General features: G+C 50.6%; 2 protein-coding genes across 3 annotated transcripts; both read right to left on the minus strand.

The window, feature by feature from the left end:
• Positions 1-3,186: 3,186 nt before the first annotated feature.
• TPI1 (triosephosphate isomerase 1) lies at positions 3,187-6,296 on the minus strand. The gene is made up of 7 exons (XM_042789049.1): positions 6,081-6,296; positions 5,084-5,207; positions 4,918-5,002; positions 4,654-4,786; positions 4,316-4,401; positions 4,031-4,118; positions 3,187-3,764 (listed from the first exon to the last, which is right to left on the minus strand). The coding sequence occupies exons 1-7, from the start codon at positions 6,190-6,192 to the stop codon at positions 3,646-3,648; spliced, it is 747 nt and encodes a 248-aa protein (XP_042644983.1). The 5' UTR covers positions 6,193-6,296; the 3' UTR covers positions 3,187-3,645.
• Positions 6,297-6,530: 234 nt separating this feature from the next.
• On the minus strand, positions 6,531-21,511 carry USP5 (ubiquitin specific peptidase 5). Of its 2 annotated transcripts, none has more exons than XM_042789048.1 (20): positions 21,371-21,511; positions 19,803-19,928; positions 19,458-19,524; positions 16,523-16,656; positions 16,067-16,212; positions 15,580-15,764; positions 14,931-15,025; positions 14,216-14,409; positions 13,982-14,053; positions 12,606-12,687; positions 12,259-12,384; positions 11,669-11,822; positions 11,082-11,256; positions 9,667-9,755; positions 9,347-9,469; positions 8,583-8,726; positions 8,279-8,424; positions 8,044-8,197; positions 7,322-7,406; positions 6,531-7,152 (listed from the first exon to the last, which is right to left on the minus strand). In XM_042789048.1, exons 1-20 carry the CDS (start codon positions 21,476-21,478, stop codon positions 7,059-7,061), a joined length of 2,499 nt encoding a protein of 832 aa, XP_042644982.1. In that variant the 5' UTR covers positions 21,479-21,511; the 3' UTR covers positions 6,531-7,058. The 2 variants fall into 2 exon arrangements, with proteins under 2 accessions (XP_042644982.1, XP_032851570.2); XM_032995679.2 differs by having other exon boundaries at positions 9,278-9,469.
• Between the last annotated feature and the right edge of the window lie 9 nt (positions 21,512-21,520).

Consider the following 21,520-nt stretch of genomic DNA (forward strand, 5'->3'; position numbering starts at 1 on the left):
GCCTCTATGCACGTTTCATATGGTCTTGCAACAGTAACATATGGCTCAATTGCCTTGTTTCTAGATAACTAAAGAACACACAAGAAACAGGAAGTTATACAAGGAAACCCGAATCTTTAAAAGAGAGAAATTTTATTTATGTTTTATATATATGTAAAAAAAGGTGCCAAATATAACTATACAGATCATTAAGGAGGTTGTGTGACAAAAGCTTGCCTGCACACCCACAAAGGAGCACAGGGAGTTGATGGCAGAAGGATCCCAAACAGCACCCTGCCAGGCTGCTCCCAGGCCCATCCCGAGAGCCACCAGCCCACCAAAGGCCCATCTCGAGGAGCACAGGGGCACCGTGGCAGGCAGGAACCCAAATTAAGGACTCAGAGGAAGGGACACCCTGTCCAGGTCCCAGGGCTGTCCCCGTGGAGCCTCAGCTCCACAGCACCTTTAGGGCTGGGGTGGTTGCTGCGAACAGGGGTGTGGGACACACAATGCAATGCAGGGGAAGAATGTTTGGGATCGCACAGGACTCAGTAGGGGAAATTTAGAGGAGGAACCAAAGGTGGGAAGGGGAAGGGTGATTTGTGGAGGATCAAGTGTGGGAGAACAGTGGGATATGGGAATAAAAAGGACTGGTTGCATCTAAATGGTTTATGATGGTCTGGCCATGCCCTGCAGCACATGATCAGCGCAACCTGTCCCATCTTCTCATTAAACTCCTCTTGTACTTTTCTCTGGGTGAGGGACTCTTGTTACCACAGGCAGGGGGCATGGGGGGGATATGGGTTCCAGGGGCTGGGACTCATGCACATGGGGCAGCACTAAGAATGGGGGTGAGGGGGTGACCAGAAGCGAGGATGCAGCTGGAGAAGCTGGCAAGGGGGCCTGGGGGTCAGGAGGGGGCTGCAACAGAGCAGATTTCTGCTGAGGGGTCCCAGGGAGTCCCGGCAGCTGCCAAAGAGGCTGGAGGGTCTGGGGGGTGTCTGGGGGTCCAGAGCACCACAAGGGAGCTGGTTACTGGGGAACCAGGGGGACTGGAGAGGCTGGGGTTGAGGGGCAGCTACTGGGCAGACTGTCTGAGCCCAGCTGCTGGAGGGAGCCACACTGTACATACGTGTGTGTGTATGTATATATATTAATAAATACACTCATATATATATATATATATATGTATGCATGCTTACTAGTTGCACCTCCATCCTGCTCAGCCAGAGGAGGGGATGGGATGAGGCCGCTGGTGCTGTGTTAATTTGAGTGCTCTGTGTGGCCAGCAGTGTTATCTGTGTGACCATCCATGTATATATGTGGTACGTATGTGTTTGTGCGTGGGTGCCTACTGGGAATGAATACAAGCTCAGCCTGGCTACTGGTTGTGGCCGAGGACATGGAGCCACAGCCGACTCTCTCAGGCCGTCACATCTGGCACAATGTATTTTTCCCAAAAGCAACGCATTTAAGATCCAACCACTACAATTTGGAATGAGGATCGGGCAGTATTTCCACTCCACAGGGCTGTGGTCCTGCCAGAAAGCAGACAAAAAGAAGAAAAACAAGATTTGGCATTCCTGCCGATGAAGAAATGATTTTCTATGAGTTTATTCCTCATTAAATGAGTGCTTTCATGCCTCTGTATTCTCCTCAAAGCACCGAGATCAATGCTTAGCTCTCATCTATGTGCCTTTTTTTTTTTTTTTTTTTTTTTTTCCTATGTAGGTCACTCTCCTGGGCTCCTGCCTAGCTCTGTGGGCAGGGCTGGTCAGGAGTGGGAGCCAGCGGTGGAGCTGCAGCCCCAGGAGCGATCCTGCCTACCCGCTGTCCCTAGCACGTCACCACTGATGCTGACCCCAGGGCCCCGAGGCACCAAACTACAGCCATGCCCCAGCAGCCTCTCAGAAACACTCTGATGGTAGAAACCACAGAGTTTTCAGCATTTTTTTTTGTGGCCTTCAAGGCATCCTCCTCCCCACACCACACTGCACGCACCGAGAGCTAGTAGCAGTCAATCTCTGTGCCGCAGTCAGGCTCTTCCTCCTCAGGCTAGCTCACACCCTTCCCTACGTGCTGTGCCTTCCTCCATCACGAGAAGTTCCCAGCAGACACGCTTCTATGCCCGGGGCCCACCACCCCGTGCTTCCCAACTGCAATTACTCCCCCCAGCCCCCCTCCACAACCGCTCCCAGCGCCATTTGAGCGAGGGCTGGCCCAGCCGGTACCACGGCGCCTCCCCAAAAGGCTCCTGCTGAGGAAGGGGCACCAGCCAGGAAGGAGGTGTCCTCTGAAGGGCTGGGGGCTCTTCCCTCCCCGTCCCTCCCAGCTGGGAGGGAGGAACCCCTTCCGCAGCACGTTAGCGGTGTAGGAGGGTTTCCTCCTGCTCGCAGCATGAGTGGGTTTCCTAGGATTTTCTCCTCCTTGGTCCCTCACCTCCTACCTTTCATCCCTCGGGTGATGCTGGCAGGGCAATACACTGACAGTCGGAATACCAGGGGAGGAACATGCCACAGCTGCAAGAACTACTGCAGACCAGAAACGTGAAATGGAAGAGGATCTCTCAGCTGTGCATTAAGAGACCAAGTGCCCCTTCGCGTGTCTGCTCCACGCCGAGCACTGCTCATAGTCCCCCAAGGATATACTGCCTCACAGCTAAGCTCCTCCTTGTGTGGCACTTGCTTTTTCATTACCCTTAGTACTACCTAATAATCTCCTAGCCGGTGGAACAGCTGGGAAATAAGATCTAAGTCCTGCTTTCTCACCCAGTGGCACAGAGTTGAAAGCACGCAGCGAGCACAACCTCAGCACATGGCCTGAACACCTTCCCTGCAGGAGGACAGAGCTGCTCTGCTCCATGTTTAATGAGCAAAGCCAATTACCAGTCCTCACAGGGAAAAAGTAGGAATGAGTGTGTTACGAAGCCTGCCTGGAAAGACCAGCTCACTCGTGGGACATCCAGGTGCTCCAGCAGCTACTGTAAGAGAGGTGCACACAAACCACCGTGAGCCCGAAAGCAAGATGCTCAGGGCATGCTGCAGTTGAAACCTAGGACAGCAAGATGCAGGTTGAACCTGTGCGGAGCCTACTGGGGGCAATGGTGAGCCCTCAAAAAAAAAAAAAAAGCCCACACTACCCTCTCTGCTAGTAAACTCTGTAAACTGCTTGTCCCCAGCTGCTTCTGAGTAAGATCCAGGACACGCCTTTGCTTTTTTCTTGTTTTCATTTATTGTTCAGTACAGGACACGGATGAGGCAAGACATCTCACAAGGGTCTAAGCTGACAGGCTCCTTGCTGATGGAGCTGAAGGATGCAAGAGACTGTGGTTCCTTTTTCCTTCCCACCGCACCAGTGGCCCCCTCTCCCTGCAGTGCTGCAGAGAAAGGGGGAGGCACTGGCCGGGTTGACTATGGGCTCTTCCAGGTCAACAGGCACCCGAGGATTTTGCCAATTCAGAGAGGAGGCTGTCAAGACTGCAGAGACAGGCTCCCACTAACAGGATTCCAGCACGGTGGGGTGGGTTAGCAGCACAGCTAGAACAATGACCGTGGAGCAGAAAAAGCCTCAGAGGAGGCCTCTGTACTGAGACATGTGCAATGAAAGGTCCCTTCTTACATCCGTTTCTTGCTCTTAACCACAAGGGACTGTTCCTCACAGGCTGCTTCAGTGTTTGGCATTGATAATATCCACAAACTCTGGCTTGAGAGAAGCTCCACCAACAAGGAAGCCGTCCACATCATGCTGAGAGGCCAGCTCCTTACAGTTGCTGCCCGTGACCGAACCTAAGAAGGGAAGAGTATTTTAAGGTCAGATGTGGCCAGGCCTAGACAGCGGGGACAGGGCAAAGGTAAGACCTGCAAGGTACTGGCTACCTCTTACTGTGCAGACAGTGAGACTGCCTCCCATTCACCCAAACAAGCTAGCAGGTGGTTCTTCATGCTCTGACAATCTTGAGTTTCCTCACCAGCAGAGCATGCTATACCACCGCACTGACAATCAAAGAAACAAAGTGCTCCCTGCACTGGAAAGGGGCTTCAGACTCATTTACCTCCGTAGATGATCCTAGTTGACTGAGAAACAGCATCAGACACGTGGCTTTTCAGCCACCCCCTCAGCTTCTCATGAACCTCCTGAGCCTGCAATGAAAGAGTCCCACTGAGTGTTGCTCCATTCTGCATACAATTCCCTCTTCCAAAGAGAAGAGAGAATCAATTTGAGAGAATCTTTAGAGTTCCTCTGAATCTTTAGTCTTCAGAGAGAATCTTCAGGGTGATTTCTTGAGTGGGAAGGGTCAGTTGGCCATTGAAGTCAGCCACCGTTCCCTTGATCGTACCTGTTGGGGAGTTGCAGTTTTACCAGTTCCAATAGCCCAGACTGGTTCATAGGCAAGGACCACTTTACTCCAGTCCTTCACATTATCTGGGGAGGAGGGAGAAGGTTATAGGTAAGCACAGTACCCCATGCTGGGAAGGGTAGAGCTGAAAAATTTTCTGAAACATGCAGGCCTTTTATTAACACGATCATGTTAATATTGTGTATGAACATTTGCAGCAATGTATCTGCAAGCCTTACAAGGCCAGAATGTCCCTTGTGGCCTTCCAGTCAAGGCCAAGACGGCCATTTCCCAAATATCCAAAGCAATAAAAAAAAGCACCTATTTTCTTCCCTTACCAGAAATGGCCTTGGTCTGTTCAAAAACCACCTTCTCCGTTATGCCAGCTTCTCTCTCATCCAGCTTCTCTCCGATGCAGGCAATGACTCCAAGGCCCTCAGCTAGAGCATGAGCCACCTTCTGCCCAATCAACTGGACATGGACAAGAAACAAGACAACCGACATGTCAGACCTACTCCTGTAGTTATATTTTAACTGCTTACCCCTACAGCATTTGCAGGCACGTCTGAGCTGAACCATCTCTCCACTCCAGGGTCACTCACCTCATCAGACTCTCCAAAAACATGCCTTCGCTCTGAATGGCCCAGGATCACCCATGTAGCTCCAATATCTTTGATCATTGCTGGGCTGAGGAGAAAGGAAACGATTCACACTTCTGGAGGAAATTTATGTCCCAGACACCCTGGCTTTACTCTCCTCTGGCCTCACCTGATCTCTCCTGTGAAAGCACCCTTTGGTACCTTGTAACAGTTCTGTGCTGCAACTCCAATCTTTGCATCAAGCTTCTGACGGGCAAAGTCGAGGTAGATGGAGGGGGCTCCACAAACCACCTCTGGAAGGCAGAAAAAGTGGTTACCCTTGAGACAGACGAAGAGCAGAAACGGTACCCAGCCGCCAACCCCAAATCCCAGCCTCGAGAGGTCATCCCTCTCTCCCCTTCTCTGCTCCTAGGAAGGCTCAGCCTTCTCACCCTCAGTGACATTTGGGAGACCCTCTGCAGCAGAAATATCTCTGCCTATCTGATGACTCAGCAGGGAGGAAGCCCTTTCCAGCGGGCAGACAGGCGGTATCAGGCCGACGGCCAGGCTCCTTGGCCGGCTCACGCGGGTCCTTTGGAAAGGGCTCAGCTGAGGAACCGGCTATGAATCCCACCCTGCTGCCCGGGCCTGACTGCACCGAGGGGGAGACAGCAGCACCGGGTTACACCCGGGGCTGTAACCGGGCACGGCGGCGAGGCGGGGGCACGGCCCCGCCGCCCGCCCCTGCCAGCGCGGCTCGGCTGAAACACGGAGCTCCGCACCCCCCCCCCCCCCGGTCCCGGCCGTGAGGCAGGACCGGGAGCACACGGGGCGGGACAGGGGCAAAGCCGAGGGAGAGGCGCGGGGCCCAGGGAGACGGGGGGCCGGGGGGACCGGCAGCGGCGGCACCGGGCCGCCCGCTCCCGCCGGGAGCCGCCAGGGCGGCCTCCTCCCGGGGCCCCCGCCGCCCAGGGCTGCGGACAGCGGCGACGCGGTGGCGGCCGCACGCCTCCGCTGCCCCGGATCCGGTGTCGCGGGTATATTTAGCCTCGCCGCCGGGTTATATTTAGGCCCACCGCCGCCCTCTGACATTTGCCGCTCCCCCCCCCGCCCGGGCCCGGGCCCCCGGCCCGGCCGGGCCGCGAGGCGCCGCGCGGGACGTGCGCTACGTGCGGCCGCCCCCTCACCGGTGTCAGCCGAGAGCTTGGCGCCGTTCAGCGTCTGGATGAGCTCGCCCAGGCTCTTCTTGTCGCCGTTCATCTTCCAGTTGCCCCCCACGAAGAACTTCCTGGGCGCCATGGCAGAGGGAAGGCGGGATCCGGCCCGGCAGGAGAACCGAAGGTCAACGGCAGCGGCGGCGGCGCGCGCGGGCCCCGGCGCCCGTTTTTATCGCCCGAGTCCCCGCCTCCTCGCGGGCCCCGCCTCCCGCCGGGGCTCGGGAGCCCGTCCCGCCCCGCCCCGCCCCCGCGGCTCCGCGCGGTGCCCGGCGAGGCGCCGGGGCCGCGCAGCCGGGAGCGCGGGGAGCGCGGAGCCTCTGCCGCACCAGCGCTATTCACACCCCAACCCCCCCCCCCTCACCCACTCGTGGTTCAGCGCCCGGAGCGCCCCCAGCAACGCGGGGGGCAAAGAGAAACCAGTGGGTATTTCGACTTTTATTTTGTCCCTCGTGTATTTTGGCATGTAAAGGGGCACACAAGGGGGGGGGGGGGGGGGGCGCGGCGGCGCTGCTCATGGCCTACCTTGCTGCCTGCCCTGCAGGGCAGGCAGGAGGAACCCCCCCCCCCATACACAAGCCACACATACACACAAGCCCCCTCCTCCCCTTCCAGACAGCAAGGAGGTGGCATCATCCCACCAAGCAGCAAAGCACTAGGGCTGTGTGTCACACGGGGGTGGGGACAGTGAGGGCATTTCCTACAGAAACAGGTATTCCCACCCCCCCCACCCCACCCCCCCCCCCAGACCCCTTTCACTCCTCTCCACGGGGGCTCCAGCCCCCAGTCCTTTAGTCAGGGAACTCGTCTCCCCCCGTGTCTCCTGAAGGAATGAGTGGGGAAAGAGGAGCAGGAGAGAGAAGGACCCTGGCTCTCATCCTCACTGCCCCATCCCTTTCCCCCCCACACCTTCAGCCCACGCTCCCCCACGACACACAGCGAGAGGATGTTCTAGCTGGGAATCCGCTGATAGAAGTAGATGTAGCCCAGGTCCTTTGGGGGCTTCTCAGAAGCACAGACTTTCTGGTCATTGTAGATCACCCACCTGCAAGAGGCAAAAGGGGAGCTCAGGGACACCATTCTGTGGCTAAGACCGTACTTGATTCCCCGTCTGCTCTCACCCCTGACCTCCCAAAACCTCCGAAGAAACAGGGGAAGCCAGTGACTTAAAGGTCTACCTCAGAGTCCCCTTATGCTGTGAAAATCCATCTTACCTGCCATCTTTCTTGATGTGACAAACATAGTGTCCACACATAGTCGAAGTGCCCATGTGACTGATGAAGGCAAACAGCTGATATTCTTGAGAGGAGAAGGGAAGAGTGATCAGAGAAAGAAAGGCATCTTACCCCAAAACACCCTGTGCAAGGCTCTCTCTAGAAAACGATCCCTAAAGGAATCTCTGCTGCCTAACCATTTCGAAGTGGGTCCCTGTCAAGCGCGAGTGCAAGGATTTGGTCTGGTGGCCAAACATGCAGGGAAACCTGAGCTGGTTAACTGCCACTTAAGCCTTCTCTCTTCCAACTGTTTTGCCCATGGGTGCCAGGTGGGTAATGGCAGAGACTCCCCCTCCCTGTAGCACCCAGCAGGCTAGCAGCATTGGCACCGATTCTGCACAGACCCTGGAACCTGGTTTTCCAAGGAGAGCTTGAAAACCAGAAAAGCCGCCCGGGATGACTAGCAGGAAGAAGCACAGACCTTCCCATCTTTCACTTGGTGATGCCCCCTCTGCCTTTCTCCTACCGGCTTCCAGGCAATCCCTGGCCTGAAGGGTCTAGATGCTACTTTGCCATCCCTCTCCTTTTCCTCCTTGCTGCTAAACAACCAGACCAGCTCTGTGGCAGCTGCTGCTAAAACCTGTGCTACTGCGTGGATAATGAGGACAAAGATACATTGAGTTTGCACCCCAAAATTCACATTCCTGCTGCGTGGAACTCACTTCCAGGCCCATCACGCACTTTAGGACCCACAGGGACAGATTCAGAGATGGACTCGGCTGCTGAGCGCCCTTCTGAGATATCCATAGCAGCTTCTGCATCAAGGTCATCAATGTGACTAAAGATCCAATCCACAGCACGCTCCAGACTGTTGTTCTGGAAGGAAGAAGACTGTGAACTTGGGAATCCCTGATCCTGAAAATATCCTTTCCCTCCGATGTCACCCATGCCTCTCACCGTGGCTCTAAGCGCTTTCATAGCCTGGTCCCGGGAGAAGCCCATAGAGACAATGGTGGCCACACTGTCTTCTGAAGGAGGGTCTGGGCAGGCAATAGTTGACCCTGGTCCACTGGATCCAGGGAGAACTAAAGGGTTAGCGAAGTCTGCAGCAGAAAACAGAACACAGCTCAGAGCAGTTAGGTGTCCCCAAGAGGGACGCAGTCGGAGGTCCCAACTACTTCAGTTTTCCACTGCAGTAGTGGGACAAGAAGTACAACGGCGCAGATGCAATAAGCCTCAGCATGGCCGGGGGGGCTCGTACCTGGATCATCCATATGTGACATGACCCAGTTCATGGCAGCCTCAACCCCACTGTTTCCTGTGTAATACACTGCTTTGCGGCAGGCATCCATGGGAAAGCCCATCTCCACTAGCTGGATAATCACTGACTCATCCAACATGGGCGCTGTGGGAAGACAGAGATTAGAGACACCCACTCCCACCCAGCCCTGCCTACTCTGGTTTTGTGCAGTGTCACACAGCTCCAGCAAGCCGCCATTTCCTGGCTTCATTTCCCTCAAGTTCTGTCTCTGCTCTTTCTCAACCTTTGCTACCTTTCTTCTTCAGAAGTGCAGCCGCACACACTGGCATCGCGGGGAACAAAAGGATTCGGCTCATCAACTAGGGAGCACTGGCTCTTCCCTACCCTCCAAACCCTACCTCGCGCTGTGTTTTGTGAAAATAAAATACCTCTACCAGTTAAATTTTGTATAAGCCCCAGCTCTGTCCTTTCTAGATGCACTAGGCATGCCACCTCCCCATCTTCCACAGAAGAGGAATCAACAAACTCCCTTGCATAACACCCTTGTACAAGAGGCATGCAAGGGAGGCAGTTGGCATTCACTGACAGAGGGACAAGGAAAGTCTGAGCAGGTGGAAACTGCTAGCATGGCAGACAAGGCAAGGAGAGCAAGGAAATGAGTCAGGCATCAGGAAGAGAGGAGGAGAATCACTAACATGTCGGAGAGGAGAAGTGAGGGGAGCAGAAGGAGTCGTCGTCCTCGTTGCCATAGAACCCCAGGCTACCTTTGGGCTCGTCTGGTGTCACCAGTGGGGGTGCGATGTCTGGCATCTCTTCTTCTCCATCTTGCAGCCCTGTTCCCTGCAGTGCAGAGATATCCAGCTCCTCTGGCATTTCAATGGAGACATCTGCAAGATACAGCCTTGCTCAGCCTCCCCGGAGGGGCAGAAACAAAGGACTCGGAGGGAAGATCTAAAGGAGTAAGTCCCTGGGGACACACCACACTACAGCCTGCAGGTAGTTATTTTCCTCTTTGCAGTGATGACCACAATACCCATATATGACTCCCAATACCTATACGCTCAGTACTTCTCGTCCTTCTTACCAAGCTTTTTGGGCACCCAGTCCAGACCGAAAGTGAATTTCTTGATCTGGATCACCAGATAATCTGGGAAAGAGGCGAACCGTGTTGTTCTGAAAGAGATAAATAATACTTTTAAATATTTTGGCAGCAATGATTGAGGGCATCTAGTTGATTCAAGAAATCAGCGAGTAGGGTGGAGGCACCTCCTAGGCGGGGATAAGCATATCTCTGCAGCTCTCCTGTGCTGAGCTTAAAGCTGCTCACAGAACCATTTCTAAAGCAGATGCTCTGACAAGACAGAAAGCAACATTTACAAAATGCTGGGGGACAAGGAAAAATAGTACATGTTCTCTACCTTCCAATCCTGCAAGCCTCCTCAGCTTTTAGTATTTAATTAAAAGTCTAAACCTTAAGGAATGTAGAGGCAATAACATCTTTTATTAGACCGACAGATACAGCTGTAGGAACTGATAAGCTTTCAAGCACAAGAGCACTTCTTCAGATACAAAGCAGAAGCAGTGAATTTTAAGTTAACTGAATCTCACTGAATATTATTTAGTCAGACAATATGAGAGGATGTCTGGAATCTATGAAACAAAAGGGAAATGTCTGTGAAGGGAGAAGCTGTAATAAGAGAGACACTTATTATTGGGGGATAATTGTAACATGCTGTAAAATTAATTTAAGCAGCAGTATATGTTCAGTGCTAATGCTCACGAAGTGAACACAACTCACCAAAAAGCAAAACAAAATGTTACTTTTCAATGTGATTGCATTACTGACTGCTTGTGTATAGTAGATATTGCTTAATAACAGAATATTTGTTAGAAAAACACTTCCAATTCTCTGAGGACTACTCTTTCATTGCAGAAGAAGTTAGTAGCATCACAGCAAAAAGCTGCTTAAGTTTGTAACCTTCTCACTACAGCTTTACTCTGTTGCATGTGTTGCAGACAGTGAGACAAAGCTGTTTTTTAAACCTTGCTATTTAGCATTCTTTAAAAATAACTCACGTGTCTGTTACACTCAGTGTCTTGCTCAAACTTTAACAGCTACAAACTTCCTTGAAAGAAATTTTAGAGACCACGCAAGACCAGTGTTGCCATACTGCCAGTACCGATTTTAAAGCTAAATTCTGAACTTAGATTAAAAGCTGCTAGTTTTCTGGGTTTTCACTGTATTTTCATAGCCCCTCAGCAACTGAAATCTGATGGTAAGGATTTAAATAGCACTGCTGTTCTGCCTACTGTAATCCCTTGGAGGCAAGCACTTCAGCAGTGGCAGACTGGTTCCCTCTCTTCTTCAATGTTCCATGGGTCCAGGGTGTGGAGGACTACAAAGCTTTAACACTTCTTCCCCAAGCAACTAAAAGAAGTCCCCAAAGATGCAGCTACTGCCAGTCTGTCACAGCCTAGCTGTAACTCACACACACTCACTTGAGAGCCACAGACTTGGCCTGCAAGGCTGTGCTCCAGAAATCATCCACCTGCTCTGGAGCTCCATAGGCCTCTAGGCAGGAGCTGAAAGGCACCTTGGCTCGCACCAGTTCAGGCAGTGGCTGCTTCTCCTCCTCTGCCTGCCGCTTCTTCTCCTCATATTCCAGTAGTTCATCTACAGAATAAAGCAGAGGAGTCAAGGACCACCCCTAGGTACCTACAAGGCAACTGATGTAAGCTACACCCAGAGGCAGAATAGGCCTATAGATCCATGCCATAAAGAATGGAGCACAAAGTAGACAATGTCTACCAGAGCACTGTTCTGCTACTGCAGTTCTGTTTCGCTGTTAAATCACAGCCCAGCTTGCAGTGTTGGGAGAGAAAGGTTTTAGACAGGTATCGCTGTCACACCACCTCTGAAGAAATCAGCCCGATCCCACAAAAGCAGGTGAAGGATCTATCTGGCTTCAGAAGTGGCCAAGACAGTCCTCGAGGAAGTCCCTTTCTCATTTAAGGAGTTGTGTAATAAAAATAAGAATACCCAAACAAAATGTTTGCTATTGTTCTGGCCTTGGCACATCACTGACCTTTGTTGAGTGCAGCATCCATGGGCACAGGCAGCTGCATAATATAATCCACACGCTGGGTATATTTCACTTTTTCTGTGGCCAGGCACTTCAGCTTCTCCTCCACAAGAAAACGGAAGACCTCGTTAGGGTTCTCCGAGCTGCGGCAGTTCCTCTGAAGATGGAGATTAAAAGGACAGATGTAACATCAGAATGGCAGAAATAAATATCTGCAGTAGCAGTGGTTCCACACAGCACAGGGCCGAAGAGTATTTACTTCTGTACTCAGTCCAGTGGAAAAGACAGTAAAAGAGTAAACTAGAGCCAACTTCTGTACCACAGGAACCTATGCCATTCCTGCTCCTAAAGAAGACAATTTACATCTCCTGCTGTGCCATTCCCAAGAGAGATTCCTCCAAGGAATCAACCCTGAAAACATGCCCAAGCATCTCTCCTCTGCTCCCACAGGTGCTAGCAGGCCCATCGCCCTGTGTTCTCTCCCTCTCTCTGCTCCGATTCCCAGCTTTTCACATCCACTCCTCACATCCTGCTGTGGGGAGAAAACAAAAGCTGGACTTTCCTATGATTTGACAATTAGACTCAACCATTACCTCCACCATATTGATGAAGTGCAGAAAGAATTCCTGGGCATCCTGCTGTCGGTTAGTGGAAAATTCTGGGTGCCCCTTTCCAATGAGGGACTTAAACATGCGTGGAGCAATGCCATTTTGCATACCCTGCAAATAACAAGGTGTAAGAGGAAGGTGGTTATAATTTGCCAAGCGTGTGCCCCGGCATGAAGCACTCTACTCTCAGCCATGCTTTTCTTCAGGTAACCGGGCCCTGGAACAAGCCCCAGAACATGTCTTCAGAAAGGGTTCCCCACCCTTTCCCATGTTAACACATACACACATATTACATGGCACAAGCATGCACACATGACGTACTCAAGTCTTACCTTCTGATCAGGCTGCTGTTCCCCATCTGCAGAGGCTGGCTTTGAATACTCCCCAGAAAGCAGTCCATGGCCCAATTTGGCTCTGGAATGATGCAGAAGTCACTGTTAGTATCAAAATAGTTTCTTCAATCCCACGTTCTCGAGGAGCCACATCAACTCATCCAGCTTTAACACTGCCAAGGGACTGACAATCTCTCAGAGATCCACTTTCTCTGCTGCACCAGCCAAGATCAATCTTAGCTTGCTCTCTGGTCCCATGAGACATCCTTGATTTGAAAGTTACTAGGACTTCTGGTCACCAAACTCAACCATTGCTTGCACAGTGGGAAGAACATAAAGCAACAGCTGCCTTTTTCCCTGCAGAAGGGTAGCTGGTGCTGAGCAGCTGCCTAACAGCCAGACTAAGCTGCAGCCTGACATGGTAGCAGTGTATCTAACTGACCGTGCAGGAGACAGCAGGACAGAGTGAAATTGTCTGAGCCAGAAATAGCATTGCTGTGAGAAGACTGGTCACATTTTCCCAGTGGAAAGATTAAGAATGACTGTATAAGGTGCTTCATGGACAACAATTATGTTCAGTGATTTCCTCCTATGCTCAGACTCTCCTACTATCCCACTTCAGTCTTTCCCCGTCACTGTTGGCATTTGCCTGGAACCAAACCCTAACAGTTCCTCCCCCTTTGCCCAGAAGAATCTTTCTGGCTATCTCAATCCCCTCCTCAGTGAACACTCACCCCAGGCTGTCCAAATTTAGAATCCTCCCTTACCACTGAAGTCCTTTCCACAAATTCAACCTTCCATTCCTCCACCCCACACCTCCAGGTACTGTTTTTCTGGTTTAGAGCAGATGTAGCAGAGAATTAATGCATTTAAAATGCAAACACCCTCCCAATCCTTGTGTTTCTTCTGTATATTCTCCTGCTATTGCTCGCACAATAGCTCTTGCAGGAAGTCTCTTTAAGCATATATAAATTATCCACTGAGAATAAAGCTGCCTAAATCTATGCATGTCTCTGCTCTTAGCCATCTCCCTCCGTTGCAGAGAGCAAGCACCTTTTTGCTGGTATGCAGACAGAAAATGCCTACCAGAAATCCCCCCGTGGAAACAGACGGTACTGCGTTCCCCATGTAAAACATTTAAGAGCCTCTCATGAACGCTGAGCTTCACTCTCTCCTCTCCATCTAGGGCATTCAGCTGAACTTTTTTGGCTTATATATCCTTATAGATCACTGAGGATCAGTGTCTCCAGTGATGGGCACGGAAATGGAGAGGTGAGGCTTGAGGGAGAAACCTGCAGCAAAGCACACTGTAGCAGAGCAGAGGGGACGCACCCAGGCAGCCTCAGCCTTCCTTCTCTCACCAAAACTCTACGTACACTTGTGTGCTGAAGTCCTGCGTGGGGTCCGAAGGTGCACTTTGGAATATCTTCTCCAGCTTGTCCACATACCTGCAAAGCAAAACAGAGCAATCTAAGGGACACACAGGTTCATCTAGTAAAGAGACGGTTCCGAGCCCAATTACTGCGACAGAAGCTCCCAGCTCTAGGAAACCTTTGTACTGATCCCAGGGTATCTCAGGCTAATGAAAAGGAATGATTAAGCTCACTTACTTTCTCTGGAAGTCTGGGATACTGAACAGCACCTGCATCACGGAATTGAGGTAGCAACTGTTGCCCAGGTTACGGATACCAGTGTACCCAGGTCCATAGAGGGGCTTGAGCTGCACGCCAGACTCCTGGATGAGCTCCCACTCCCCAATGCGCTGGTTCATGTCTATTTCTAGTTCTGTCATTGTTTTGTCTGTCTGTGGAGGGAAAGAACAGGAGAAACACTCAAAAGAAGACTCAAGGGAACATCAGGGGTGTGAAAAGAGCAATGCTGCAGAAAAACATAAGGAAGGGATCAAATCCATCCTATTTTATCAAATGAGTCAAGAAGGAAAACACAGTAATTGTTTTCAAATATCTGAATACCTGGGACAAAAGGAGGAATGATAAGAATCACGGGACAAATCTGAACCATCCCCTCTGAAGGGGCATGGAAATCACACACTAACGCTGAATCTAGGGAGTAAAGCTCAGAGCCTGGGCACCTCCCGGCCCACAGTACTGGCACAGAGCCCCAAGGAAACCCGAGGGACAGGGAAGAAAAACAAAAAAGGCAATGGAAGAAGAAAGGCAGACAAGGCAGCTCTCTGACTGATAAAAAAGCTGGGTTTCCTGAACAGCAATGATTCTGCATATCCATGGAAAGCTGGGATCCTGCTAAGAAATGTCAGAATTCCTTCTCTCCTGCTCTGGGCCTACAGAAGAAACCTCCCCTCACCTTCTGCATCTTGAGCATGTCAATCCCAAAGTGAGCAAGGTGCTCTGCCAGGTTGGGATCCAACACCATGTCATCCTCGTCATAGGAGTAGACATCTACGCAGGAACACAGAGGAAAAGGAGAGACTTGTCATGGCCTGTGGTCTAACATTCACTGCTGGATGAAGAGAACAGAGTGCTCAGAGCTGGGAGTTTTGACAAACTGAGTAGCTGGGGTTTCTCTCCTTTCTCAGGAGAGTAGCATGACAGACAGAATATTGAGGCTCCTTCAAAACACGGGACAAGACAAACAACTTTGTCATTAATCAAGGTACAGAGGCACATGTGTGTCTGGAGGAAAGTAGGTTACTGTGTCATATACTCTCCACTCAGACTTTGCACACAAAATTCTTTGATAAACATCTTACCACAGAAAATAAGATGGCAACCTGAATAATTATTCTAAAACTCTCCAAATTACAAGGGAGAGGAGGAGGAAGGCAAGGTTTTATCAGACTTTGCCTGCCACAAGAAGCAGGTCAGAGTGGGAAAGTTCACAGCAGAATGACAACACTGAATATTCCAGGACATTAAAATGGGCAGCAACAGCCTGGAAATCCTCCCTGACTTCCCTTGTCAGAAACCACAATCAGCCTGATCCCCATCCTCACCAGCTCCATCAGGAGTAATTGTTCCCAGTTTCACAGCCAGCGGGTAGCCAGTTTCCCGGTAATGCTCGACTGCATGGTTGTTGCCACCGCTGCCGTCGAAATAGCGCCGACCACAAAGGATGGCTCCATCCGTCATGTTCAGCCACAGGTTTTCCCTCATGTCACATTTGCTGCACTTCCAGCCACTATCGACAGGGAACAGAGAAAAAGAAATTAGGGTGAAAACCTTTGGGTTCTGCCTCCCAAGCCCTCTCCCTTATTACCCACCGACCACAGTATGAGCAATCTCATTCCTCTTTTACTTCAGAACAAGAAGCACCCTAAAGTACCTTAGTTTGACATTTCCCCTGAATTTACTATGATGAGGCACGCTCAGAGACTCACAAAAGAAGTCCCATCTGCTGCTGCAGCCTGGGACAGGAGAAGGCGGCGACAGGAGTGGATATGGGATCCTGAGTGATACACCTAGATTCAGTACTATGCTCACCATGGTGGGATGCGGACATCATTCTGAAGTTGGTGCAGGGAGAAAGCGTGTTTGGATACACGCCGAACCTCCCCATCCCAAGCCTGCACCTCCTGCTTCCGTGAGGCTGAATCTGCTGTCAGGATGGCCTCGACTGCACTGGCAATCTGGAATTAGGACAGCAGGAAAAAAAAAAAAAAATGAAGGGCATAAGGAAAGCAGCTTCCATTGCCGCCACACTCGACATTTAAACTCAGATTTGCAGTCAGCCGTACTAGGGCAGCAGTCAGGAGCCTCACTCACAAGTCAGGGCTCTCTGTAACGTAAAGCACTGTGTAAGTGTAGAATAACCCTGCTTACTGCAAGCTGAGACTTTACAGCAGCCCTGCAGGGTCCCTTTTACAGGACAGTGGTTCCTTCTCTGTAATGGTGTGTTTCCTCCTTACCAACAGAAAACAGCCCTCCACCCAAACATACCCTGTCTCTGACCATGTCTGGTAGTCCCTCCAGCCCATCACGAGGAATATCCAAATGCTCTGGGAAAATGACTATTTTTACATCTTCATCATATTCAAACTTTTCCTCTGTGATGTCAAATCCACCTTCTATACCTACAGAAAGAAAAAACAGTGTGGTAACAGGTAAAACCAAATAGCTCCCAAGGCCTCTTTGCCCATAGCTTACATGAAATAAGGCAAAGCTCTAGATCAACGATCCACAATCTATCTGCATTGCAAAGTTTCTGCTGGAGTAGCGGACTTCACAGGAGCAAATATATGCCTAAGCAACAACAGGTTTGCTTTTCCCAGCTCTTTTTGCAGATGCTTAAAAGAAATTTCCAGACCCTGACTACAACCAGAAAAAAAGACCTGCTCTAGAGAGACAGTTGCCAGACCAGAGCCATGACAAAGCACTGCTGTTCATCCTCACAGTATATTCAACTCGATGAACGGCGATGTGCATGAAGAGAACAAATTCTAACCCAGCGTGAAGGTCTAGTCTACCAGCATCTTTAAGGAGCCTGACTCTTCTTCCTGCCTCTTCCAGGAAGGACAGTTCAGAGTTCTGAACTTAAGCAAGGAGAACCAGGAATTCCTCTGGAACCACAACATCCAGAATTATAGAAGTGCTAGTAGTTTCTCATGCCCTCCTAGCCATGTTTTCCAGAGGTTACAACATAAATGAGAGTTCCATACGTTATTTGCCAGTTATCAAGAGTCATGATGACCACTCTCCAAAAAAAAGTAACATTTTCAGTGGAGGGAACAGTTTCTAATTTATGTAGGTAGTCAGGAAAAAACCCTGGCCTTTTCTGTTCTCCAAGTGTTGACACCTTACATCCCAGAAGGAAAGAGGTAGAAGACGCTTTGCTTATTAGTAGCCTTAACCCTCTATGGTCTTTTTTAACTGAATTTCCTTTATTTCTTTAAGAATGGCATGCTGTGACTGCAATAAATCTCTGCAACAGATCTCTGAAGAGAATTTCTGAAGGGAATATGAGGTTTTGTTGTTTAATGCTTCAGCTTCAAGAATTCTGTGACACATTTCTGATAACCATTACTGCACTTGCTTAAAACATTGACAAAAAATACCTGGTTCCCATATCTCCTGCAACTTTCTCCTCAGATATCTCTGATCTTTAGACTAAGCACAAAATGCTATGTATGAATGCAGATATTGCAAGTGATTTTAGAAATACTTGAAAAGAGTCACCAGCATCATGCAACAACATACCCAGATAATCATCTTCCGTGCCTCTTCAGCACTTCTCAGATAGATCTCCTGTCATCACTTCATAAAGTAAAGCAACACACAGTCCCTCAGGGTATTACACAATTCTTGAACTCTAAACAAACTGGTGAGGTCCCCTTGTGTGGTTATGTGAACCTTCTGACGCTCCAGATGAGGAAGAAGGTATTCATCCAGCAGACTGCCTCCTGGCCTTTTTTCCCCTACATGTATCCAACAGCTTGCCATGAGGTATACTGCCTCCCTCTCCACGGTTCTAACCACAACAAACTCCAAAAGCCATTCAACTAACATGCAGACACGAGAGGTAAGCACTGTAGACATTTTTTTCCCCATGGAGAGGGAAGCAGAAGTACAGGGAGATCAAAGGCTACATATTGCAGTCAATGACATTTTGCTCCTAAATCTTTCTTGCACTCTAAAAAATCTCCCACATCAGGATTAGTTAAACCATCACAGTTTAACTAAAAAAGGAAAAAAAAAAAAAAGAAATCTCTCCTGGATTTAAGGTCACTGTCTTACAGGGCTAATACTTCTCTCCCTCTCCATTCATGCTTCAAGGCTGTTATCATAGGCAGCTATTAGCTAACCCAGTGACAACACTTGTCTCAAGACCTTTGTAGAACAGAGGATGCAGAAATAACTCATAAAGCAGACTGGGCCTCATTTCTCCAAAAGCAGAATAATCATATACATAAAAGCACTGGCTATCTGAAGAAACGTAGATTCTAGTCTCAATTTTGCTAGAAGTGACCTTTGGGACTCCCTTCACCTCACCATAAAAAACCAGGGAGCAGCTGAAAGTCTTAATGCTGGTGTTTGCATTGTGGTAGCAGTGAAATCACCGGGCATCTGCTGCATAATGGCACAGACAGGGAAAAAGCGAGCAAAAAGCAAGACGTGTGCAGTCCAGGTTCTGGATTTCCCTCTAGTGGTCAGCTTCCAGCAAGCCGAGAACCTGTTACTGCTAAAATGTTCCTATTCTCTGCTTTATGGATCTCCATAATGGTTCAGAAATTACTAGCCGAGACTGCTCCAAATAAGCAGCATCTTCACTGATTGCCATGACAGCCTTTTCAGTTGGTGCAAGAAGGTAATGGAACACTAACCCCATTCTTCCAAAAAATGGCTTGTTTTTAATATTTTAACGTTCACATATATTTCCTCCAATATCAGCCTCGTATTTCAAAGAGCTATTGAGCCAAACATGTTAATATGGCGTCGATCAGTAATTTCTTCCCCATCTGTATAAATGAGTTCAATATTTAAGAAATTTACAAAAGAGGCTTTCTATCAGAAACTTCAAACTTACTTTGCTTAGACTTAATTTCTCAAACTTACTTCAGCCTCACACTGGATCCATCTATACAAAACAACAGCCCCACACTGGTTATATCCACACAAAGCTGAGTCAGGCATACAGAATTACGAGAGGATGCAAAACATATTTATCTACAGAAAACACAATGCAACTTTGAACACAGAATGAAACTACCACCTCAACAACCCAAGACACACTAGAAAACATGAATTTTGAATTAGGTTGGGGATAATAGCTTCAACTAGCGCAGAAGAGGAAAAGCAAGAGACGTGCCACAAAGCCGGGCAGCTCCAGAGGACTGGCCCAAAACAAGGATGATGTGGTACACAGATGCTTTCTTACCAATAGCCAAGCGAGTTGGTTTCTTCCTTGGGGGGTCCCCAGCACTGGAGTTGGTGTCTTCTTCCTTCTATTTTGTTGAGAAGAAAGAGAGAAATAGAATTAGGGGGACAGGCAAGTTGTGGCAAGCCTTAAGGATTAAAATTAAGCTGTTGTGAAAACAGGAAGAGGCCAGGCAGAAATAGTGTGGGCAATCCATACAAAAAAATCAGCATAAGCAAAGCTGAAGAGCTGGTGTACTGTATGCAAAACATCAGTTATATTTGAGGAGAGAAAACTCTGTATCTGAGACATATTCCAGCTCTCAATTTCAGAAGAAGTTTGATTGTATATATTTTTATTTTTTACCAGTTTATGTGTTCTTTTGAGGTGCAGGTAGACCCGCTGCCCTGTTTTCTGATAGTGCTTTTCCACATATTGCTTCCCAAATCCCAGGAACGTGTTCATGCAGATATACAAGCCGCCATCTGACTCCTGGACAGAAGGAGAGATAAAAACTGAAGTGAGGTGGTAAAGAATGCCATTCCACCTGCTAGGATAGGCACAGACTTACCTCTGGGAACACTATTCATTAGATCATGTCTACAGCTCATTCCTACATACTACCCACTTCGTAGCTAGTCAGAAATAAGATGGTAAGCCACAGCCTGGCTGTCCCAGAAGAACAAGTACTCCCGTCAAGATGATGTATTTGAAAACCTACGTGCCTGTTCATTTATGGCAGGATGCTACTGAATCAGTAAGGCCTGAGATTCCTCAGCAGCTTATCTCACAAAAGGTCCTCAGCACGCACAGTTTACATGTTCAGAGCATGGTACAATCATTAGCAACAAAACCACGCCACCCTGACTGAAAGCGTAATTCCCAGTGCCAAACTACAACGTGAGGAAGGTTAACAGACCACTGTTTATTCCTGCTGCTGCATTCAAAAGCTTGTGACTAGCTCCAAGATGGATACAGAATGAGCCCTCCCCAGCCCACAAGCACCTGGAAAACACCGCACTCATTCAGCAGAGACACCCTTTTAAAATCAGGGGCGAGGGACCCAAAGGCAGAGGCTGGAAAAGAGGGACACCACTAAGAAGCTCTCGGCCTGCTTCCTAACATTAAGCAGCTGAGACAGAGTCAGAGCAGGGAGTGCATGGACAGGCAACACCATGAGGCTCGGGGAAGGAAAGAGGGCTCGGCTACCGTGTACTACTTCCTTGAAGGACCCGTATCTTCCAGCCGTAGCCCATTTCTTCTGGTGGGCTGGGGCAGAGCCTGGACGGGCGCCTGAGGAAGAGGCCAAGGGGGGGACCTCACCCTCCCGCCCTCTGGGCCTCCCCAGGTCCGCCTAGGCCAGGCCGGGGGGTAGGGAGGGAGGAGCAGGGATGCCGGCGGGGTGGAGACGGTCGGGGAAGGGACCACTGCCATCTTAATCACACAGCACCGATTCATCCCCGCCTGCCGGGCCACGCCACGCGGTGCGGCCGGAGAGGCAGCTCAGACCCGGGCAGGGCGGGAACCCCGGCCGGGGGGCGCCCCGGCCCCCCGCCGGACTACAAGTCCCGGCAAGCCCGACGGCAGCGGCTGGGGTGGGGGGAAGGGGGTCGGGGGACACGGACTCTCCAGGCGTGCAGGGCCGGGCCGGGCCGCCGCCGAACGAGGAGAGCGAGCTGCCCACGCCCGCTCCAGCCCGTGAACTACAGCCCCCAGCGCGCCGCGGCAGGGAGGGGCGCGTCGCGGGGCACGCCGGGCGCTGTAGTCCCTGAGGGCCCGGTGCTCCGCCCGGCCGCGGGCCGCTCCTGCCGCCGGGGAACAACAACTCCCATCGCTCCGCGCGGGCGGCGCCCCGACGGGCAAGTGGGCTGGGAGCGGGCCGAAGCGGGGGGCAGCCCGGCGAGTCGGGCGGGCCGGCCGCGGGGCGTTCTTACCGGCGTGTCAAAGGAAAAGGCGCACTCGTCCTTGTGGACCCGGTCGCCGGCCTTGGGCACCCGGATGGACGGCAACACCGAGAGAAGCGCCTCGCTCAGCTCCGCCATGACAGCGGCTCACTGCAGCACCGCCCACAACCCCACCCTAAC

The sequence above is a fragment of the Tyto alba genome, unplaced genomic scaffold (genome assembly GCF_018691265.1).
Source record: "Tyto alba isolate M040663 unplaced genomic scaffold, T.alba_DEE_v4.0 Super-Scaffold_14, whole genome shotgun sequence".
NCBI lineage: Eukaryota > Metazoa > Chordata > Aves > Strigiformes > Tytonidae > Tyto > Tyto alba.